Genomic DNA, 16,807 nt, shown 5'->3' with positions numbered 1-16,807 from the left:
AGAAGCATCATACAGCTCAAGAACATACACTTCCCCTTTTCTGATTAAAGTCATCCAGCCTGACACCCATGAGAGTCAGAAAGGTTCCCTCTCCCTTCACTTTCAGATTTCAGTGATGTGCTTTTAACACTTCCTCTGAATTAGGGACCTCCAACTTTAACATTGGATATAATTGGCTGTCTCGGCTTCTTGCAGTCCCCCCAAGGGAAATGTTTTCTTTTGTACCTTCTGCAGTACTTGAATTTCACAGAGGCCTTTTCCTTTTTTCAGCTTCACAGAAACTTTACTGGATGCAGAAGGTTGTTCCACAGCAAATTGCTTCCTCTGTTCTCCTGTGCAGTTCTTGAAAAAAATCCTGTTGGATTTCCTCTTGGCAAAATCTGTTTGGAGGGAAGCTGTGAATATCAGAGTGTTTTTCTGAAATTAGCACCTCTTTGAAACCTCACTTCACCCAGTCCATCACTAGTTACCCCCCTTATCCCCCCAGATATGGAAAACAAAGGTGTGAAGTTGGATATAAGTTGGTGAGGAGATGCTCAAGGACTGTGCTGGCATTTCGAACTCTGCCCCGTGCCAGAAGTCTGTAATTAGTCCTGAGGAAGACAAGTTGCTTAGTCTGGCTCAGCTGCACAGTTCCTATGTACAATGCCATTATTTTCCCATGGCAGTATGTAAATTGGAATAAGAGATCCAAGAGTTTGCTGTAAGGCTTGGCACACGTAGTTTGGGAAGCGGAATGAGGAGTGTTCCCAGAGCTGTCTGAGGGTGTGCTGGGGAGGGCAGGGGCACGGTCCTGGGGAAGTCCTTGGGTGTAATTGCCAGGGAGCATCCAGAGCTCCACTTGACTCTCCTGGGGGAGTTGCAGAACCTCTAGTTGTTGGAGGAACTAAAACCACAAAAGTGCTTCCCCTCCTTCAGTTGTGCCTCCTCTATCTTCAGTGCAGCCAAGGCTTTGCCACCAGGGAGTAGAGCCAGCTGGGATAGGAGGAGGGAAAGGTGATGAATATCTGCCCTCCTGAACAACGTTCAGTGTAATTGTAACAGCTCATTATTGTCCTAAAGAGCTGTCAGTCTGGGCTCTTCCCGTGACTGGATCAGGCTGTGTCACTGTTTGAAGCACCCTTCCATGCCACCCCTCAGACACTTGGTTGTGACCAGAGTATGACAGAACCAACTGATGCACAATTCCCTGCGCACAGTGGTGGATTTTTTCTGTGCTTTGCTCTTGTCCTGGCCCCAGCCCCAGGCTCTATTGGGGTGTCCTTGGAAACAGCCTCACTCCCACTGAGCTGTCTCCCAGCATCTCCCTGCGAGCTGGGAGGTGGGAGCTGAGCTGGCACTTACCTGCCCGTGGCAGAAGGGTGAATCCTCATGGTGTCTCATCACAGTGTGCTTTTTTTGGAGCAGTTGTAGCAAGGCCCACCTTGAGGAGATCTTGGCATCGGTTGAAGCCAGGCTAAGGCCCTTCTGTCCCTGTCCTGCAGTTTGCTGTCACCTTGGTTTGTGGGGCTGTGTGGTAAAGCGTATCACTGGAGTGACCTGGGTTAAATATAACTCTCTTCCGAGGGTCATCCGTGGTGCAGACCCAGAAAAGCACAAGCTGGCACAACTTACACCCTGTGCATTGCCAAAGGCAGAGCGGGGGGAGCAGATCGGGCTGAGCAGGGACTGTTGGAGCCAGTGTGGCTGCCTGTGTTATTGAACCATGACCTCACACCCACGGAGGCTGCTGCATGGCTTGGTGGATCTGTGCCAGGCCTGATATCTGTCCAGTGGTATTTTTTTTTTCCCCGTCTGATAATTTCAATATTATGTCTAAACAGTTCCCAGCTGGCAAGGGATTTTATTTTTGTTTTTTTTTAAGCATCAGTGAGGTTGTTGACTTAATGAGAACTGGAGTGGGGGAGGAAACCCAGAAGGGAAGAACAAGAAACGCCAAGTCTGCAGGCTGCAAAAGTTCATGGATGAAAGGACTGGCTGGTGGCAACCAGCTGTAATGGTTACTGCCATAACCATCTCCCTTTGCCTGTCCTCGCCGTGCAGGGTGTGGTCTTGGTCCTCTTACATTCACCTCCAAGTAAGAAAATATGATAGAACTTACGGAAGGAATCCTGGGACCAGGGAGGCTGTTGTTGCATGGGGAACCACGTAAAACATGAGCAGACCTCTTGGGCTTTAGTGGCCACCTGAATGAACCTGTTCCTTTGGAAATGGCGCTGGGGGGAATGGATCTGGGTAGGTTGCACAGGTTGCCTTCCTCAGCCTCCACACCCTTGGTTTCTGAGGCCATTCCTGGCTCTCACTTGAGCCTTCCGTGGCGGGCGATGGACCCCGGCAGGAGCGGATACCCCCTCTTGGCAGGGCAGCTCCCTCAGCTCCTTGGCACAGGCTATCAGCTCCCTGTGTGGGATCACTCCCTGCTGTGAGGTCTGTCACAACCAGCTTTGCTGACCTTTGGAAATGAGAATAAACAGGAAGTTTGTGTGCTTTTCTTCGGTGTGAGCTGCTCTAGCCAGGCCTGGTGGTGACTGTCCCTGCTGTCCTCTGTGCCCTGAACCTCTGGTGTTAAATAATCCTGCCTTGGAGCCCCAACCTTGCTCTGGTGGCATGGCAGGCAACCCTCTTGCACCACTGCAGCTGGATGGGCCAGAGCACGTTTGAGGGTGTCAGGTTGCCTTTTCCTTCAGTTTGCTCCATGCTCTGCTGGGGCTCTTCTTTTTCTTTTTTTTTTTTTTCTCTTTTTTTGGGGGGAAAAGACGGAAGTACTTCCTATTTCAAGTCCTGGCTTTGGTTATCGCCAGGAAATCCTCACCTTCTCCGCTGGTGGGAGGAAGTGGATGAAATTTTAGATTTCTGTTGAGGCAAGTGTTATTTGCGTCACTCAGCTTGATGAGGGCAGCGTTGGAGAGCAGTGCTTGTCATGATTTATTGGCAAAGCCTCCTCTGTTATCTACAGACTTCTGAGGGCAGGGTCCCCATGGCAGACCAGTAGTAGCGATCGTTTCTTTGAACAGCAAAGAGCTGCTGGCAAAAATAGTTTGGATTAAACATTAATTGCAAACTGTTGTTCGGCTGCGGTCCTTGTTGTTTGTAGATGGTTGGCGTTCTCACATTTCTATCTGCACCCCAAATAGTGTCAGACAGCACAGCATGTTGGAAAGCTCTATGTTAATCAAAGCAGATATCAAATTGTTTGCCCACTATATCGACAGTTTGATTTCAGGAGTCGTTTGGCGCTTGCAAATTTGAACGTGGAGAAACGTGACACTTGAATTCATTCATGCCTAAGTGGGGTCTTGTATATCTGTGGATCCTTATCAGATGTTACACTCCCCCCCCTTCCAACCAGCATTGTTTTTTCTCGCGTGATATGTGTTCTTTGCCTTGTAGCTTATTGTCATGTTGTTTATTCGACAGGTTGTGGCGTCTGGGTGTTTCTAGAGTGAATTAACCATTTCTGGAAACCTACCAGACCAAGGTCAAAATGTGGGGAGACCATCGACAAGGCAACCGAATGGGGTCTTTTCGGTAAGCACTTGAATGTACAGTTTGTTTCAGCAACTTTCTTAAATACAATAAGCCAGGGGAACTCTCTGTTTATTGTTTTGGTAGAAGTTGTGAGGTCCATGTGGAGCTAGGTGTGATTGCCAAACAACAGGCAAGTTAATTGACAGTGTAACTTTCTGCATTTCTGTGAAGTTTTTAATTTAGTTTTTTAACCAACAACTGCTTTTAATAGTTCTATTCCTTCTCCTCACCACCTTTCCTAGTGATACTTAGTTTAGCTGTTGTGAGCTAAGGTGATGATGTGCCATATGGCTTTTGGTGCTATGTGATATTAACACCTGTAAGAGAAGAAAATAATTTCAAAAATCCTGGCACTTCCCTTGCGCAGGATATCACACAGGATTTTATGAAAACTTTGAGAGTTTAATTTTTTCCATGAGTTTAATAAGTATAAGTCCACATATCATGGAATCACAGAATGGTTCAGGTTGAAAGGGACCCTGAAGACCATCTCATTCCACCCCCTGCCATGGGCAGGGACACCTTCCACTATCCCAGGTTGGTCCAAGCCCCATCCAGCCTGGCCTTGAACACTTCCAGGGATGGGGCATCCACAGCTTTTCTGGGCAACCTATGTCAGTGCCTCACCATCTCACAGGGAAGAATTTCTTCCTGATACCTAATCTAAACCTGCTCTCTTTCAGTTTAAACCAATTCCTCCTTGTCCAGTCGCTGCATGCCCTTGCAAAAACTCTGTATTTCCATATACTCCTTCATAATGCGTTTTTGAACTGGAACTGTTCTAAAGATTCATGTGCAGCTGACCTGCACAACACGATATTTCTCTTATTTTGTGTCGCTCTGGTTGTTACTTGCCCCTGTGTCTGCAAGAGGGCTGGGGATATAAAAATGGAGCCACCAAAAGATTTTCCTCTGTTGTGCATAGTTCTTTCATCCTTTGCTTATGTGTGCACCTCAGTTCCTTGAATATCAGCGTGATAAAGGTACTGTTCGAGCCATACCTTGGGTGTCTGCAATAAGAATGCTTCAAATAATTGTCTAATGTGTCGAGAAGGCTGATGAAAACCAGTATCCTCCAGAACATGTCCTAATGGTATTGATGAGGGAGTGATTGTGTCTTGTGATGATATCAATAGTGCTGTTCTGATGATTTTTTAAGTGGATTTTATTGGCATAATTCTTTAGTGTCTTGGGTGGGGAATGCTGTCCTTGATCCAAGTTTTAATTACTGTTGTCCATGGTGGTGAAATGGACCGTGCAGCTTAGGAAATCTGTGTGTGGTTTAATTAATCGTGGTGAGTGATTCTGTAGTGAAGCTCGAAGTACAGCATGACTTGCAGTAGTTGCTAAGGAAATGTCCACTGCTTCGGGTAGCATTTGGTGTTATTTTAAAATGTGTTGATTCTGGATTATTCTATTTTTTAAAAAATATATTGGAGCATTGCTTAAACAAAAAATCAAGTAGCTCCATCTCAAAAAAAAAAAAAAAAAGCCCTCATTGGGTTTTGAAAAATTGTCTTAAGAGGAAACTTCTTCCTGAGTGTTTTTATGCAGACCCTGGGAGAGCTCACAGCTCTAGGGTTGTGAACTCCGTGTAAGACAATCTGGAGGCACAAGCTCAGGAACATCTTGGATGTTGATTGTTGGCACAGTCCTGTGAGGCATCCTCAGTGTCTGAACTGGTGGCTTTCAGCAGTTTGCCAGTTTGGACTCCAGCACAAGGAAGCATAAATGAGTCTTTGTAGTATGTCAATAAAGCCTGTTTGGTAACCTCTGCTTTCATGTGCCTCAGGATGACGTGTAAGTGTAGTTGTTTCCGTACTGCCCGGAGAGCTTAAGCTCGTGGGGTTCCTCACACACCAGCTGCCGGCACCTCGGACAGCTGCAGAGCTGTGTGCAGTGCAGGACTGTGTGGATTGCTACCATCATTAACCCATTAATATTGCAGGTATTCCCTGTTGAGTGCTTCTGGAAATTGTGCTGAAATGGGAGCACCCAAGTTTACTTTCTCACACATCTGTCGTATGCTGCCTCATCTTAAACTGCCAAACATCAGTATCTTCTGCGGATCTTAGACTGTTACACAGCTCTATAAAAGTGTAGAGAAGAGTGTGCTGCTGTGTAGATTTCAGACTCTAAGCACGTTATGAATAATACTGTCTTTATTTCTACAGTGGGAGCCAAGAAGAAAGGTTTGCTCCCGGGTGGAACAGGGAATATCCTCCTTCCCTTGATAGTCTTGCTCAAGAAAGACACTCTGGCAACTTCTCTGGCAGAAAATCACTTCCTTTTGATATCCAGGCACTCTCAGGCATCCTCAATCCTCAGTTTGCCAACAGAGAGGAACCTTCTTTCAGCTATGGAGCTAGAGATGGACCACGTAGTGACTTCAGAGGTGGGGAGGGCCACCATGATTTCAGGGGCAGAGATTTCCCACCATCTGACTTCCAGGGCAGAGATGAGTCTCAGATGGATTTCAGAGGTAGGGAGCCACCCCCTTCTGAGTATAGGGGCAGGGATATGTACTCTGGAGACTTCCGGGAGAGAGAAGGGCCCCCTATGGACTTCAGGGGTGGGGACATTCCTTCAGGGGACTACAGGAACAGGGAGACGTTCCGTATGAACTACAGGGACAGGGAAGCACATAACATGGATTACAGAGGCAGGGATGAACCTCCCTCAGACTTCAGGGGAAGGGGGTCTTATGATCTAGATTTCAGAGGTCGAGATGGGTCTCATTCAGACTTCAGGGCAAGAGACATGTCTGAGTTAGACTACAGGGGCAGAGACCATTCCTATTCAGACTTCAGAAATAGGGATGTACCTGATTTGGACTTCAGGGGTGTGGGCACCTCTGATTTGGACTTCAGAAACAGGAATGCACCATCGTCAGACTTCAGAAATAGGCACAGGTCCCGGTCTGATCAGGATTTTAGGAGCAGAGATGTGGCTCCTCCCATGGACTTTTCAGACAGGGAAATGCCTCCCATGGATCAAAGCCTCGTAGATTTTAGGCGCAACCAATCTACTGTACCTTTAGCAGAAAGAGAGGGCTCTGGTTTAAGCACTGGCAAGAGAGACGAGTCTGCACTTGGTCTAGATAGAACTCCCTTTGATAGCCAAAAAGGAGAGTTTCAACACTCGGAAGCACCAGCCAGAGAAGAGGAATCCCTCGGACTGGGTCTTGAAGATGACACTTCACACAATTTCCAAAATAGCCGTGGACCTCTTCCTACTCTTCAGGACCAAGAGGAGCAACCTCAGACCTTTGCTAACAAGCAGCAACAGCAGCAACTTTCTGGGGTGGAGCAGCAAAGATCCGATTCTGATCTTGGGTTAAAGGGTGAAGGCGACCTGGATTTCCTTGGAAGGCAAGACACAGACTACCGGAATATGGAGTATCGTGATGTGGACCACCGGCTGCCAGGGAACCAGATGTTTGATTATGAACATGGCAAGTCCTTCTCAGAAGGAAAACCCAGCAAAGATTCTAGGCCCTATAAGAGCCTTCAGGTAGGTGGTTTTGTCAATTGGTGATCTGTTAAATGCGTGTTGGCCAAAGAATGGAAGGAGCTGGGAGGTGTCTTTGTCCATATCCCACCACTTCAGTTCTATCCTAATTCACCACCCCTCTCCAAAATCGTCCTCTGCTCCAGGTTGTTTAGTGGGCACCCTTTCTGTCTCAGAAATACTCTCTTCTCAAGAGGAGTGCAGTTTGGCAAATTAGAATTGCTAACTATGTGGAACCAGATTTGGTTCAGAAAGTCCCCAAGTTGGAAATGACCAGGCAGAGGGAGGATGTCAGGGAGAAGTGGTGTACCAAAGAACTTACTTTGTTGTTTTCTCCTGGATATTGCTTATGAGCACTACTAGAGAGAAGCTGCTGGCGTGGGTGGGCCTATGGACAGCTGTTCTTGTGCTCGCTTTGTTTTCCTTCAGAGTTAACTGGGAAATCTGAGGATAGCGATAACTACTGAGTTAATAACTACTATTGAATTTGAATAACTACTACTGATTTTGAATCCCCCACTGCTGGAAAGCAAAGAGAGATGATTTGCCTGTGTCATTTTCCTGAAGGTAGATCTCACTGTGCAGCTCGGTGAGCAGGTGAAGAACTCCAGAGCTCTCTGAATCTTCACCCAGGGGTTAAAGCTTTGAGCCAGACTGCTTATGGGCCCTTGCCTTTGAATTGTCCCCTGCTTTGTTTTGTTACTGCTGGTGTACCTTGTGAGCCACCATCTCTGATTTGTAAAATCATCTTGATTGTGTGAACTCAAGGACCAAGATTACCGGACCTGCCCCAAATATGTGAAGCCAAGCAAGCTCATTCGGCTGGGAGGAGTGCCTGAAACTGCCACAAAGGATGATGTAAGTGGGATGTTTCTCATCGAAAAACTTCTGTCAAGGGTTTCTAAGGTGCCACTTTTAAGTCTGGTTAATGTAGATCAGATGGTCTGTCATTTTCCCCAGGGGAAAATCCAGATTTAGAAGTCACTGCAATGTTACCTTTTATCTGATTATTCTGGGTTTTGGGGGGGTCTGGAAGTGCTGAGTTTTTCTGCAGTCGCATGTGGGGTGTTGATAGCTAGAAGCCTTGACTCCAGACTCTTTAACATGCCTTACTTCATCACTGCTTTATATATACCAAATATTGTTATTACTATTTTGGGCTCAGAAGACATGTAGTGTCTAAGTGAACTTGTTTGTTCTTAGTTGCTTGAAATTGCTTAAAGGAGATCTTACAAAGTTGGAAAAGATGTTACTGCTGGTTTTAGTAAAAAATAATAAAATGATCTAGGCTACAAGATGAAAGAAGCTCCCCTTCCTAGATCTTCCACTTTGAATTAGGGTTTTAGAGATTTTGTTGTTGTTGTTGTTTGGTGACAGTTCCAGGCATGAGAACCCCTACATGCAGCAGTTTTTTTCTAGGGTTAGCTGTGTTGATCAGCTTCTGAGGCTTGATACTGGAGAACTCATGGCAGAAACTTTGTCCTTCAAAGGGTGGTGATAAGACTCAGAACAGTCACCCGTGTACTTTGGTCTTCTTAAAGGCGGGTGGGACATCTCTGACCTCAAGTAAGGATCAGAGGTGAACTGTCTGGCTGAGACCAGTGTCATAAACCTTTGCACAGTTGAATTGTGGTGTAAATGGAGCTCACTTCAAACAAAACCCCAAAATACTTCTCCAAACTCAGTAACAGTTCTTGGGTACTGCCCGAACGTAATCGGGAAAGTGTGTCAGTTTGTAACAAAGTCAACCTAGAAATAAAGGAAGTCCTGGAGAGAGAGAAACATTCATTAGCAAGTACCTTGCTCTTGGAGGTTTGATTTTGGAGATGAAGTGGATCTCATTTTTCCTGTAGATTCTCAACGCTTTCCGAGGGCCCGATGGGACACCTGTGAAGGACCTGCGACTGAAAGATTACAGCTCAGGTGAGAATGCTTTCCCAGTGCTTCTGGTTTTGAGTTACAAAATACTCACTTAGGCAGTTTGGTTAAAGTCTTTGGTGCCCTAATTGCAGGTATTTTTGAAGGAAAACACCCAGAGTTTTGTAGTTTGTCATCTTGTCCTCAAAACTGATGGCTTTACTCACTGCTGCTTCAGAGGTAACGCATGTGTCCTCTAGAAAGTGGTAGGAGCAGCAGGAAGAACACTAAGGCTGTTCTAGTAGCCATCAAGAGTAAAGCCATGGGACAGCAGCTTAATTCCTTTATAGTTTTTTTCTTTTTTTTAATAATTATTATAAATCCTTTTGGATTGTTCTAAATCTTGTTTCTGAGGTGGTCTTACTGTGGAATGTGTCCTGCTCAAATAGTGTCCTCAGGAAATCTCTTCCATCCTAACATTTCTCCTTCAGTAACATGAAACTGGTGCCCTGCTTAGGTACGAAGACAGGTTAAAAAAACAGGACAAAGTAAGTTTTATAAGCAAATATCCAAATCCTGAGTCTGGATACTCCTCATCATTCAAAGAATAAAGTTCTGCTGTACTTCTGATCAGTGTGTATAAGACCCTGAAGAAAGAAATATTTTACAAGGCTGCTTTGTGAGAGAGTTGTACTGGAACAAAGATGTGCAATGGTAGGAAATGCAGGGTGAGTCCTGGGGATTGGTTTGGATAATACTAGTAGGAAATACCTGGAAACTGGTATTTTATTTTTTTATTTTTTTAAACCTAGGAGAGCAGAAGCTTCTACCTTCATCAGTGCTTTTCCTTATTTCCAGTATGGTTTTTACACGAAGCAGCTTGGTGTCAATACATTATATAAAGGCTTCCAATGTGTTTAGTAACTGGGGAGAGAAACTGGGGCAATGGGGTATTTCTCAAGTGTATTTTTGTTTCTGGAAGCTGTCAAAGGAGATTTCACAACCTTCTGACGAACCTTTGAACTAAAGAACATCCCTGTGTCACATAATCTGGTCTGGCCCAACGAGCAGCGCTTAAGGGGCACAGTCAGTCTTGCTTCTTTTCCTCTTTTCTAAGCATTGTTCAGCGTGGCTGTCGTCACCCCCACGGCACTGACTGCAACACAGTAATTGCAACACTGTCCATTTTTGCCTGTGCTGATGTGATTTGTCAGTTGTTGTGGTTTTTTTTTTTTCCAGTAATAAATCAACTTGAACTGGGAATTTCTTCATAAATCTCTTCCCGTGTACGTTATTAGGACTTACTGCCCTCATTAGAGAACTGCTGTGTCTTCCTTCCCACTCCCCATCTCAAAGGCTGCTCGGGATGAGACACAGTGTCTGAAGTTACGTGCAGAAGCTCTGATATCTGCGGGTGGTCACATATTACATGAGGGTTGCAGTTTTCTGCTGTCTCTCCAAAAGCTGCATTCTGATTCAGTCTGTATCTTCAGCTGCAAAGTTGGGGGGTTTAAAAGTTTGCCTGGCAATTGTGGAGAGGCAAGGAATGAAGTTAAAACTAGCTCATATTTTATGAGCTGTGTAAAGCTGTCAACATCGGTCATTTAAGTGGTGTAACATTGTTCTAGGGTACGTGGATGCTCCAAAATCTTTGTTTTGCGTTAAATCCTGAGGCTGCAAATGCAGCTGCTGATTTAAACAGCTCTCTGATCCTTCTTACACAAGATGGATATGTCTAGGGCAGTAAAAGCTTCCTGAATTGTGAAAACTTCATCTTGAAATTGAGTAACTAGAAGCAGTAGTAAAATTAATCCAGCCTTTTCACATTAGGTCATCCTAGAGAAGTGTGTAGAATTGAATTCATAGTAACTTCTGAAAAGCTAAGCCTGTTTGAAACTAGAGGCCAGTCATGGGCTAAACAATGCTTTTGTGGTGGGGTTTGTATGTAAATATCCCTGAGAATGAAAAGTAAACCTTCTGGATTAGTGATGTCTCTGGGATACTCCTGGGCCCACGGGCTGTATGGGCTCGATGGCTGGCTCAGAGGAGCACGTGCTAAGCCAGTCTGAGTGGGTTGTATATTTTTGAGTGCTGTCCAGAAATGTTAAAAATAACATTAATCATGAGTATGCATGTCGAGTGTGTTTCAGAGAAGAATGCCTGCAGCTGTGGGAGAACAATAACAGCCATAACAAATAACACGCAATTAACTCGAAATAAGTGAGGTTTGGATCGATTTCACAAAAAGATAACGCTTATCATAAAGCTTATCTCAGCAGCTTCAATGTGATGATTCCACTGTATGATCTTTCACAAGACTCTGTTCTGGGGGAAAATATATGGTTGATTTTTCTTGGAAAAGCAGCTCAACTTCTTTATAAAGCCCTTTTTTTTACATACTGTGTATGTGCGAAGGGAAGTCTATTTTCACTGAAGGCTGTGCTGAGAATGGAACGCTGTTCTTATTATACCTGGTGTGATTTTGGTATGCATTCAAGCTGTTGATTCTTTAGATTATTTTGTCTCTGAAGCCCACAGATTGAAATGGTGGCTAGATTTTAAACGAGGCAGTGAAAGGAGAGACCTTAAGAAGTGGCATAGTAATTCTATTTAAATCAAAGAAGCAGATATTTACAATGATAAGATGTCAAAGTTGGACTTCATAGTATTACCCTAAAAAAACGTTTACTTGTAATTTCCATCAGTTAGATTTAGTTAATGCCTGTATGTTCAGACTGAAAGTGCCAAATCCATTTGTGGGGGTAAGAGGGCTTCTTCCAACGTGGTGTGTAAGCCTTGGCAGAAATAACTGTATTAGATTGTTGGCTTATCTTCCAGTTTGCTTTCTCAAGTGTGTTTGGTCATGTCTGTCCAATTAGTCATTGCAAAGAACAAACCCTGAGGTGACAGTGGAATCTTCTCAAAGACCATCAGCTGCTTTGGTGTGCAGTATCTCCTGGTGCCTCTCTTGCTGCCTCGTGCAGATGTCCCCCTGATTTGGGAGATGCTGATGGTGATGACTTGTCAGCAGCTCTCTGGGAAAGGCTTGTCTGTCAGTAACAGCTCAGTAGCAACCCTGTCCCATCTGAAGGTGCTTAGTCTGCTCACTGGGGTCAGAGCTTTCATGTGGCTTTACACCACGGTCCCCTCTCTGTGGGGCTGCTTGTGCAGCATGTGACAGTACCAGGCTGCTTGTAGCCCTGGGTCTGTCCTTCTCCTGTTACTGTCTGTGCACTTGCATCCGTGCTGACTGCCAGGAACTTGAAACCAATATCTTTTGACCTTCAAGGAGTCTTAACGTGAACACACCTTGCACTGGTTTTGATTTTGATCGTATTTTAAACTTATCTCCTGCCTGTTTCTCATCAGGTTTTATTTTCACTCCCCTGCCTGATGTCAAACATAAGCAAAGCCTGAGGTCTTATTTTGATGGTCTGGTGTGCCCAGAACTCTGGCTGAGCACACACATAAGTGTTTTGGAGAAGCAAGCATGTGGAGCCGTCTTTATCTTAAAGGGCTGCTGTAGGAGTTGTTCACTCCTAAAAGGTGCTGCAGTGGTATCTAAGTAATAAGTGAAAACACAAAGTGTACTCTGAGCCTTCTGTTCAAATTGTTCCCCTGCACACAGCCTGCAGTGGGACAAGCTTGGAACATGTGTTTTCCAAGCATGATTTGTGTTAGGGGTGGTATCAGCAGTTGTGAAAGCTGTTCAGGGGAAGCAAGCCTGAGAAATTGCTGGCAGCCCATGAGACTTTTCTGTCTCACTCCACAAGCCCATCTGGGGAACCTGAGGAGTTTTTGCTGGGCTGGGAGAGCCTGATGGGGAGTGGACACGCTCGCCACGGCAAAGAGGAGCTCTGGAGGGACCAGGTGAGCTGGATTGCAGTCAGCAGGAACAGTGAGGTCTATCCCAGCACCTTTACACCTTCGAAATTAGTGCAGCACTTCAGAAAGTCTGTTAACCCTCTTCTGACCCTTCTGAATACTCGCTTTTGAACCCTGGGTGGGGATGTGGGAAAATAGTTCTGCACCCCTGAGGAGCAAAGCACACATGGAACTGGGATGCCTGGAGCAGGGAGGAGCTCTCTGAACAGCTAATGCTTTTGGCCAGTGTGATGACCACATGGATATGGGTGGCTGATGCTAAAGGGCAGGCATCCTCCTGTGGTGGAGGAACACACAGGACATGTAGTGTCACCTGAAAACATGACTAACTTAGAGCTGCTTCATGGCAGCTGCCTGCTCTGTTTTGAAAAGCTTTTGTTTTGCCAGGTACTATTGGCACTAAATGTACTTTATTACTTGCTTGGCCACCTTCTTGCCCTGGCATTTATGTTTTGTTTCATTGCTCCAGACCTGGCCCTAATGTGGCGCTTGGAACTGCCCCCCTTATCCCTCCCTGTATTAAACTTAAACTGCCTCGGCCAAGTCCTAGGAGAAAACTGTATTATCTTGCTTGTTCTTACTAAGCTCTGCCGCATTGGTGCCCTGTTAAATATTAATAAGCCCCTTAGATAAATCTGTAAGAGGTGCCTTTTCTTTTTTTTTTTTTTTTTTTACCTAGTAGCGCAGCCTATCTTGTATATCAGAACAGTGAATCATTGGTTTCAGGAATATATAAGGAAGCCTCTGGAATTTAAAATGGGTTTTTTTTTTTTTTAGTGTTATGTTTTGCTAACACTCATGATCTAAGGGTCCAAAAGTTTCCAGTTTGTGATGGAAAAATTGGTACAGATTTTTGCGTGGTGCATCTCTCCACGGTAGGGATAAGTTTTCCATTTTCCATGGCCGTTGTGCTGCAGCTTCCAGCCATTTGTAGGGCTGGAGAGGTGAGCTGCTGCTCTGTGTGGGGAGCTGTGCAGCAGAACTGTGCTGGGCTGAGTCCTTCTGTTCCCTTTCTGGAGTGATGCAGTGCCCTTGGGGGAAGCCCCTCTGAAGGGTAGATTTGTGGCCAGCTAGTGGCTTCCTTATGAAGATAGCTTGGCACCAACCCTCTGGAGTTAGATTAGGAATAGGTCCCACAAGGATTTAGATTCTTTGGTTTAGTACAAAGAACATGCTGTGGGTTGTCTGTAGCACACAGAGGGGCATCTTGCCTGTTGGGCTAATTATTCAGAGGACATCTTGTCTCACCATCAAGGCTGGTGCTAAGGATGAATAATCTCTCGTGTTTGGTGCTTTGCACAGCTAAGGTTGTGTGGCACACTCTGCTGTGTCAGCCACGACTTGGGCACTTGCTGAGAGCTGAAGTGATCATCCACAAGCTCACAAGATGCTGTAGCACACGTGGAGCTCCTTCTTGAGGCCAGATCCCCTGCTCATCAGCAGAGTTCTGCAGTCTGCAGGGGCTCACCTGTCAGGAGCTGCAGAAATGTCTTCAGTGCTCATCTGAGTGAAGCAATTGGTTCTAGTGTGTAGCCAGAATAGCCCTGCCAAGGACTAAAAAAGCACTTAGCTGGAATTAGTCCATGGTCATCAATACCAGTCCTTGCCAGTTTTCCCAGCTGTGTGGGCAGTAGGCTTTTGGCTTGTCTTGCTTGGTTTCATGGCAGTAGTGCATTGTTTCTTGGAAGCAAAGGGCATTCTTGCTTGTGTTTTCTTATCTGTGATGTGGTGGCTTAGGAAATAGGAAGTACAAATCTGTTCTAAGTCAGTGTTTGTGATAGTGATCACCCTTGGTTCAGGGTTATAAGGCCTGTCCAACAGAAAAGGCAATAAATAGATTCATCCATAAAACATGCTTTTGACATGCAGAATCCTCGCTGCAGCCATTTTTACAAAGGTGCTCATTCCTCTTGCATCTCTAGAGCAAAACTTCAAGGCTTTGCACAGTGTGCTGACATTGCATTCATTGCTCTGAGTCCTTTGTGCTAAATGACAGATCATATATCCTGGAGACCAGGTTCACATCAACAGCACTTTAAAACCAAGCTCCTGTCTGCAACACTTTCCCAGACAGGCGGCTTCCAGTCCCCTCGAGGAGTTTAGTGAAAGCCCCAGCCTTCCTCAGATTCCAGGTTTCTGTACAAATATAATGTAATACTTCATCTGTCATAAAAGTACAGTTTGTACAATCTTGGCATTGTGGCATTGTGTGTTTTTCCCTCCTCTCCTCTCCTCTCCTCTCCTCTCTGCTGGTGTATAAACTACCCTCCTTGGGCCAAGAAGGGTTGACAGTTATTTGGGGTTCTGACTGTAGTAGTTCTTGTAGTTTATGGAGCTGCCTTTGAGGGCAGGTCCTTTCTGTGTCTTGGTCTCCAGGAGGGAGGGAGCAGGATGGACTGTAGTTCTCTACCTTTCAGAATACAGCTCTGTTTCATATCCTGTGGTTTCAGTGCTGTTCTCAGTCGTGAATGAGTGTGTAAGAGTGTATTTCTTTACACAGAGGGACAGTAGGAAGTGACAGGCCTTTTCCCAGCAGCAGGTGTGGCTTGTAAATGCTCAGCCTTTGAAAGGTATTTGGGATATGGCTTGTTGCAGATTGTCCTGTTTATTCTGGTACAGCTCTTCAGCTTTAGTAGCTCTGAAGACCAATTTATCTGTGCAGTAAAGAGATCTGACAAATTTATGGATGCTCAGAATCCACCAGCTGGTATTAAGAGAGCTCATGATTTTGGCTTCTGTGTTAGCATAGATAGATTGCCGCCGTTCCCTGCCGTGCTGTGGGGGTGCCCTCCAAGTTTTCAGACTGTGTGGACAGATTTGTTTCCTCTGCCTGCCACAGAAGGCTCTACAATGCTCCAAGGGCAGTGCCCACTGTATAAGCACAGGTACAGCCTCTCCTGAGCACGTCCAGGAGCTCCTGTTTTCCTGGAAGCACTGAGAGTATGATGCCTGCTAATAATAGTCCAATGTCATAGCACAGAAATACTGTGTTTTCCAGTATTTGCTTGTGATGAGGTATTTACTCTTTAGTACAGATGACCTACATCTGCATCTTGCCTTGGAGGAAACAGGGAAAACTTGTGCAGTGGGTCAGCCACAGATGAGGTAGATCTTCCTTTCAACTGCAGAATGGCACATTCTCTGAGAACAGTGTGCACAATCCTGTCGCCACTCCCCGAGCTTTGCAAAGTGTGTGAGACTGCGGATTCCTTCAGAGGATATAGAAGTCCCTCAGAGTCACTCCATACTTTGTGCTGCACTTGCCCTTGGAGCAATAGAACTTTCTTCTCTGCAGAGGCTCTTCTCAGCTGCACTCTGCTCTGCTGTGCTGTCTCTGGAGAGAGCAGGCAGCAAGAATCTCCTGCTTCTGCAGCTGTCCACGGCTCTGCTTTAATGTGCCACCTCTCAGAGTCCTAGAAGCCCAAAAAATGGCAAATGCTTTTCTTCTGTGGTAGTTCTGTCTCATCCTACGAGGAAAAAGCACAAGTGAAGTGTTGTTGGGATGGTGAAGAAGCTCTCTGTCCATGGAAACTGCATCGTTGCCATCTGCTCTGGGGCTGCTTGGCCCCACCGGGCAGGTGCCGGGACCTCCACCAGGTTTGCAGCTGTCCCAGCTGCCCGGATTTCTGCCCAGGTTAGTGTGGTGTCCTTTAGTGAACTGTTACATGGAGTTACTTTGATGTCCCGACCCAGAGGAGAGGGAGTGTTTTCAGGTAGCACCACAGCAGGCAGGGGGTTTGTCGTGGTTGTTTTTGAGAGGGCAGGTGATGGTTCACCAGGGACTGGAGGTGACCTCATGCCTTAAGCTTTTCGGGGTGTGCAGCGGCACGGCTGACTGCGTGCTCACTCCTAGAATCCAGAAGCTGGACCGCCTCTTGGGTTGGATGCCTTTGTCATGCTGCCATCCTGCCTTCTTTCCAAAACTATCTTTGCTTTGGCACAGACAGGGCTGCTGTCGCTACATGATCTTTTCGTTTGGCCTCCTAAAACTCCAGAGATATTTTTTTTATGTCTTCACACTGCTTAC

The 16,807-nt window shown here is 45.7% G+C and overlaps 1 protein-coding gene across 3 annotated transcripts in view; it reads left to right on the top strand.

The window, feature by feature from the left end:
- Nucleotides 1–16,807, top strand: part of RBM6 (RNA binding motif protein 6) — a 55,867-nt gene that overhangs the window by 972 nt on the left and 38,088 nt on the right. For 2 of the 3 annotated variants that reach the window (XM_027886427.1, XM_027886428.1), the window contains exons 2-5: nt 3,418–3,528; nt 5,703–7,041; nt 7,807–7,896; nt 8,892–8,961. In XM_027886427.1, coding sequence (XP_027742228.1) covers nt 3,485–3,528; nt 5,703–7,041; nt 7,807–7,896; nt 8,892–8,961 — 1,543 coding nt within the window. In that variant the 5' untranslated portion in view covers nt 3,418–3,484. Of the gene's footprint in view, nt 1–3,417; nt 3,529–5,476; nt 7,042–7,806; nt 7,897–8,891; nt 8,962–16,807 lie in introns of those variants that run through there. The other variant, XM_027886429.1, reaches the window with a different exon arrangement.

Source organism: Empidonax traillii, unplaced genomic scaffold, assembly GCF_003031625.1.
Source record: "Empidonax traillii isolate 1590-97213 ecotype Southwest subspecies unplaced genomic scaffold, ASM303162v1 scaffold187:size1931383, whole genome shotgun sequence".
Lineage (NCBI taxonomy): Eukaryota > Metazoa > Chordata > Aves > Passeriformes > Tyrannidae > Empidonax > Empidonax traillii.
The sequence above is the reverse complement of the archived record's forward strand: the minus strand, read 5'-3'. Positions and strand labels throughout refer to the sequence as shown.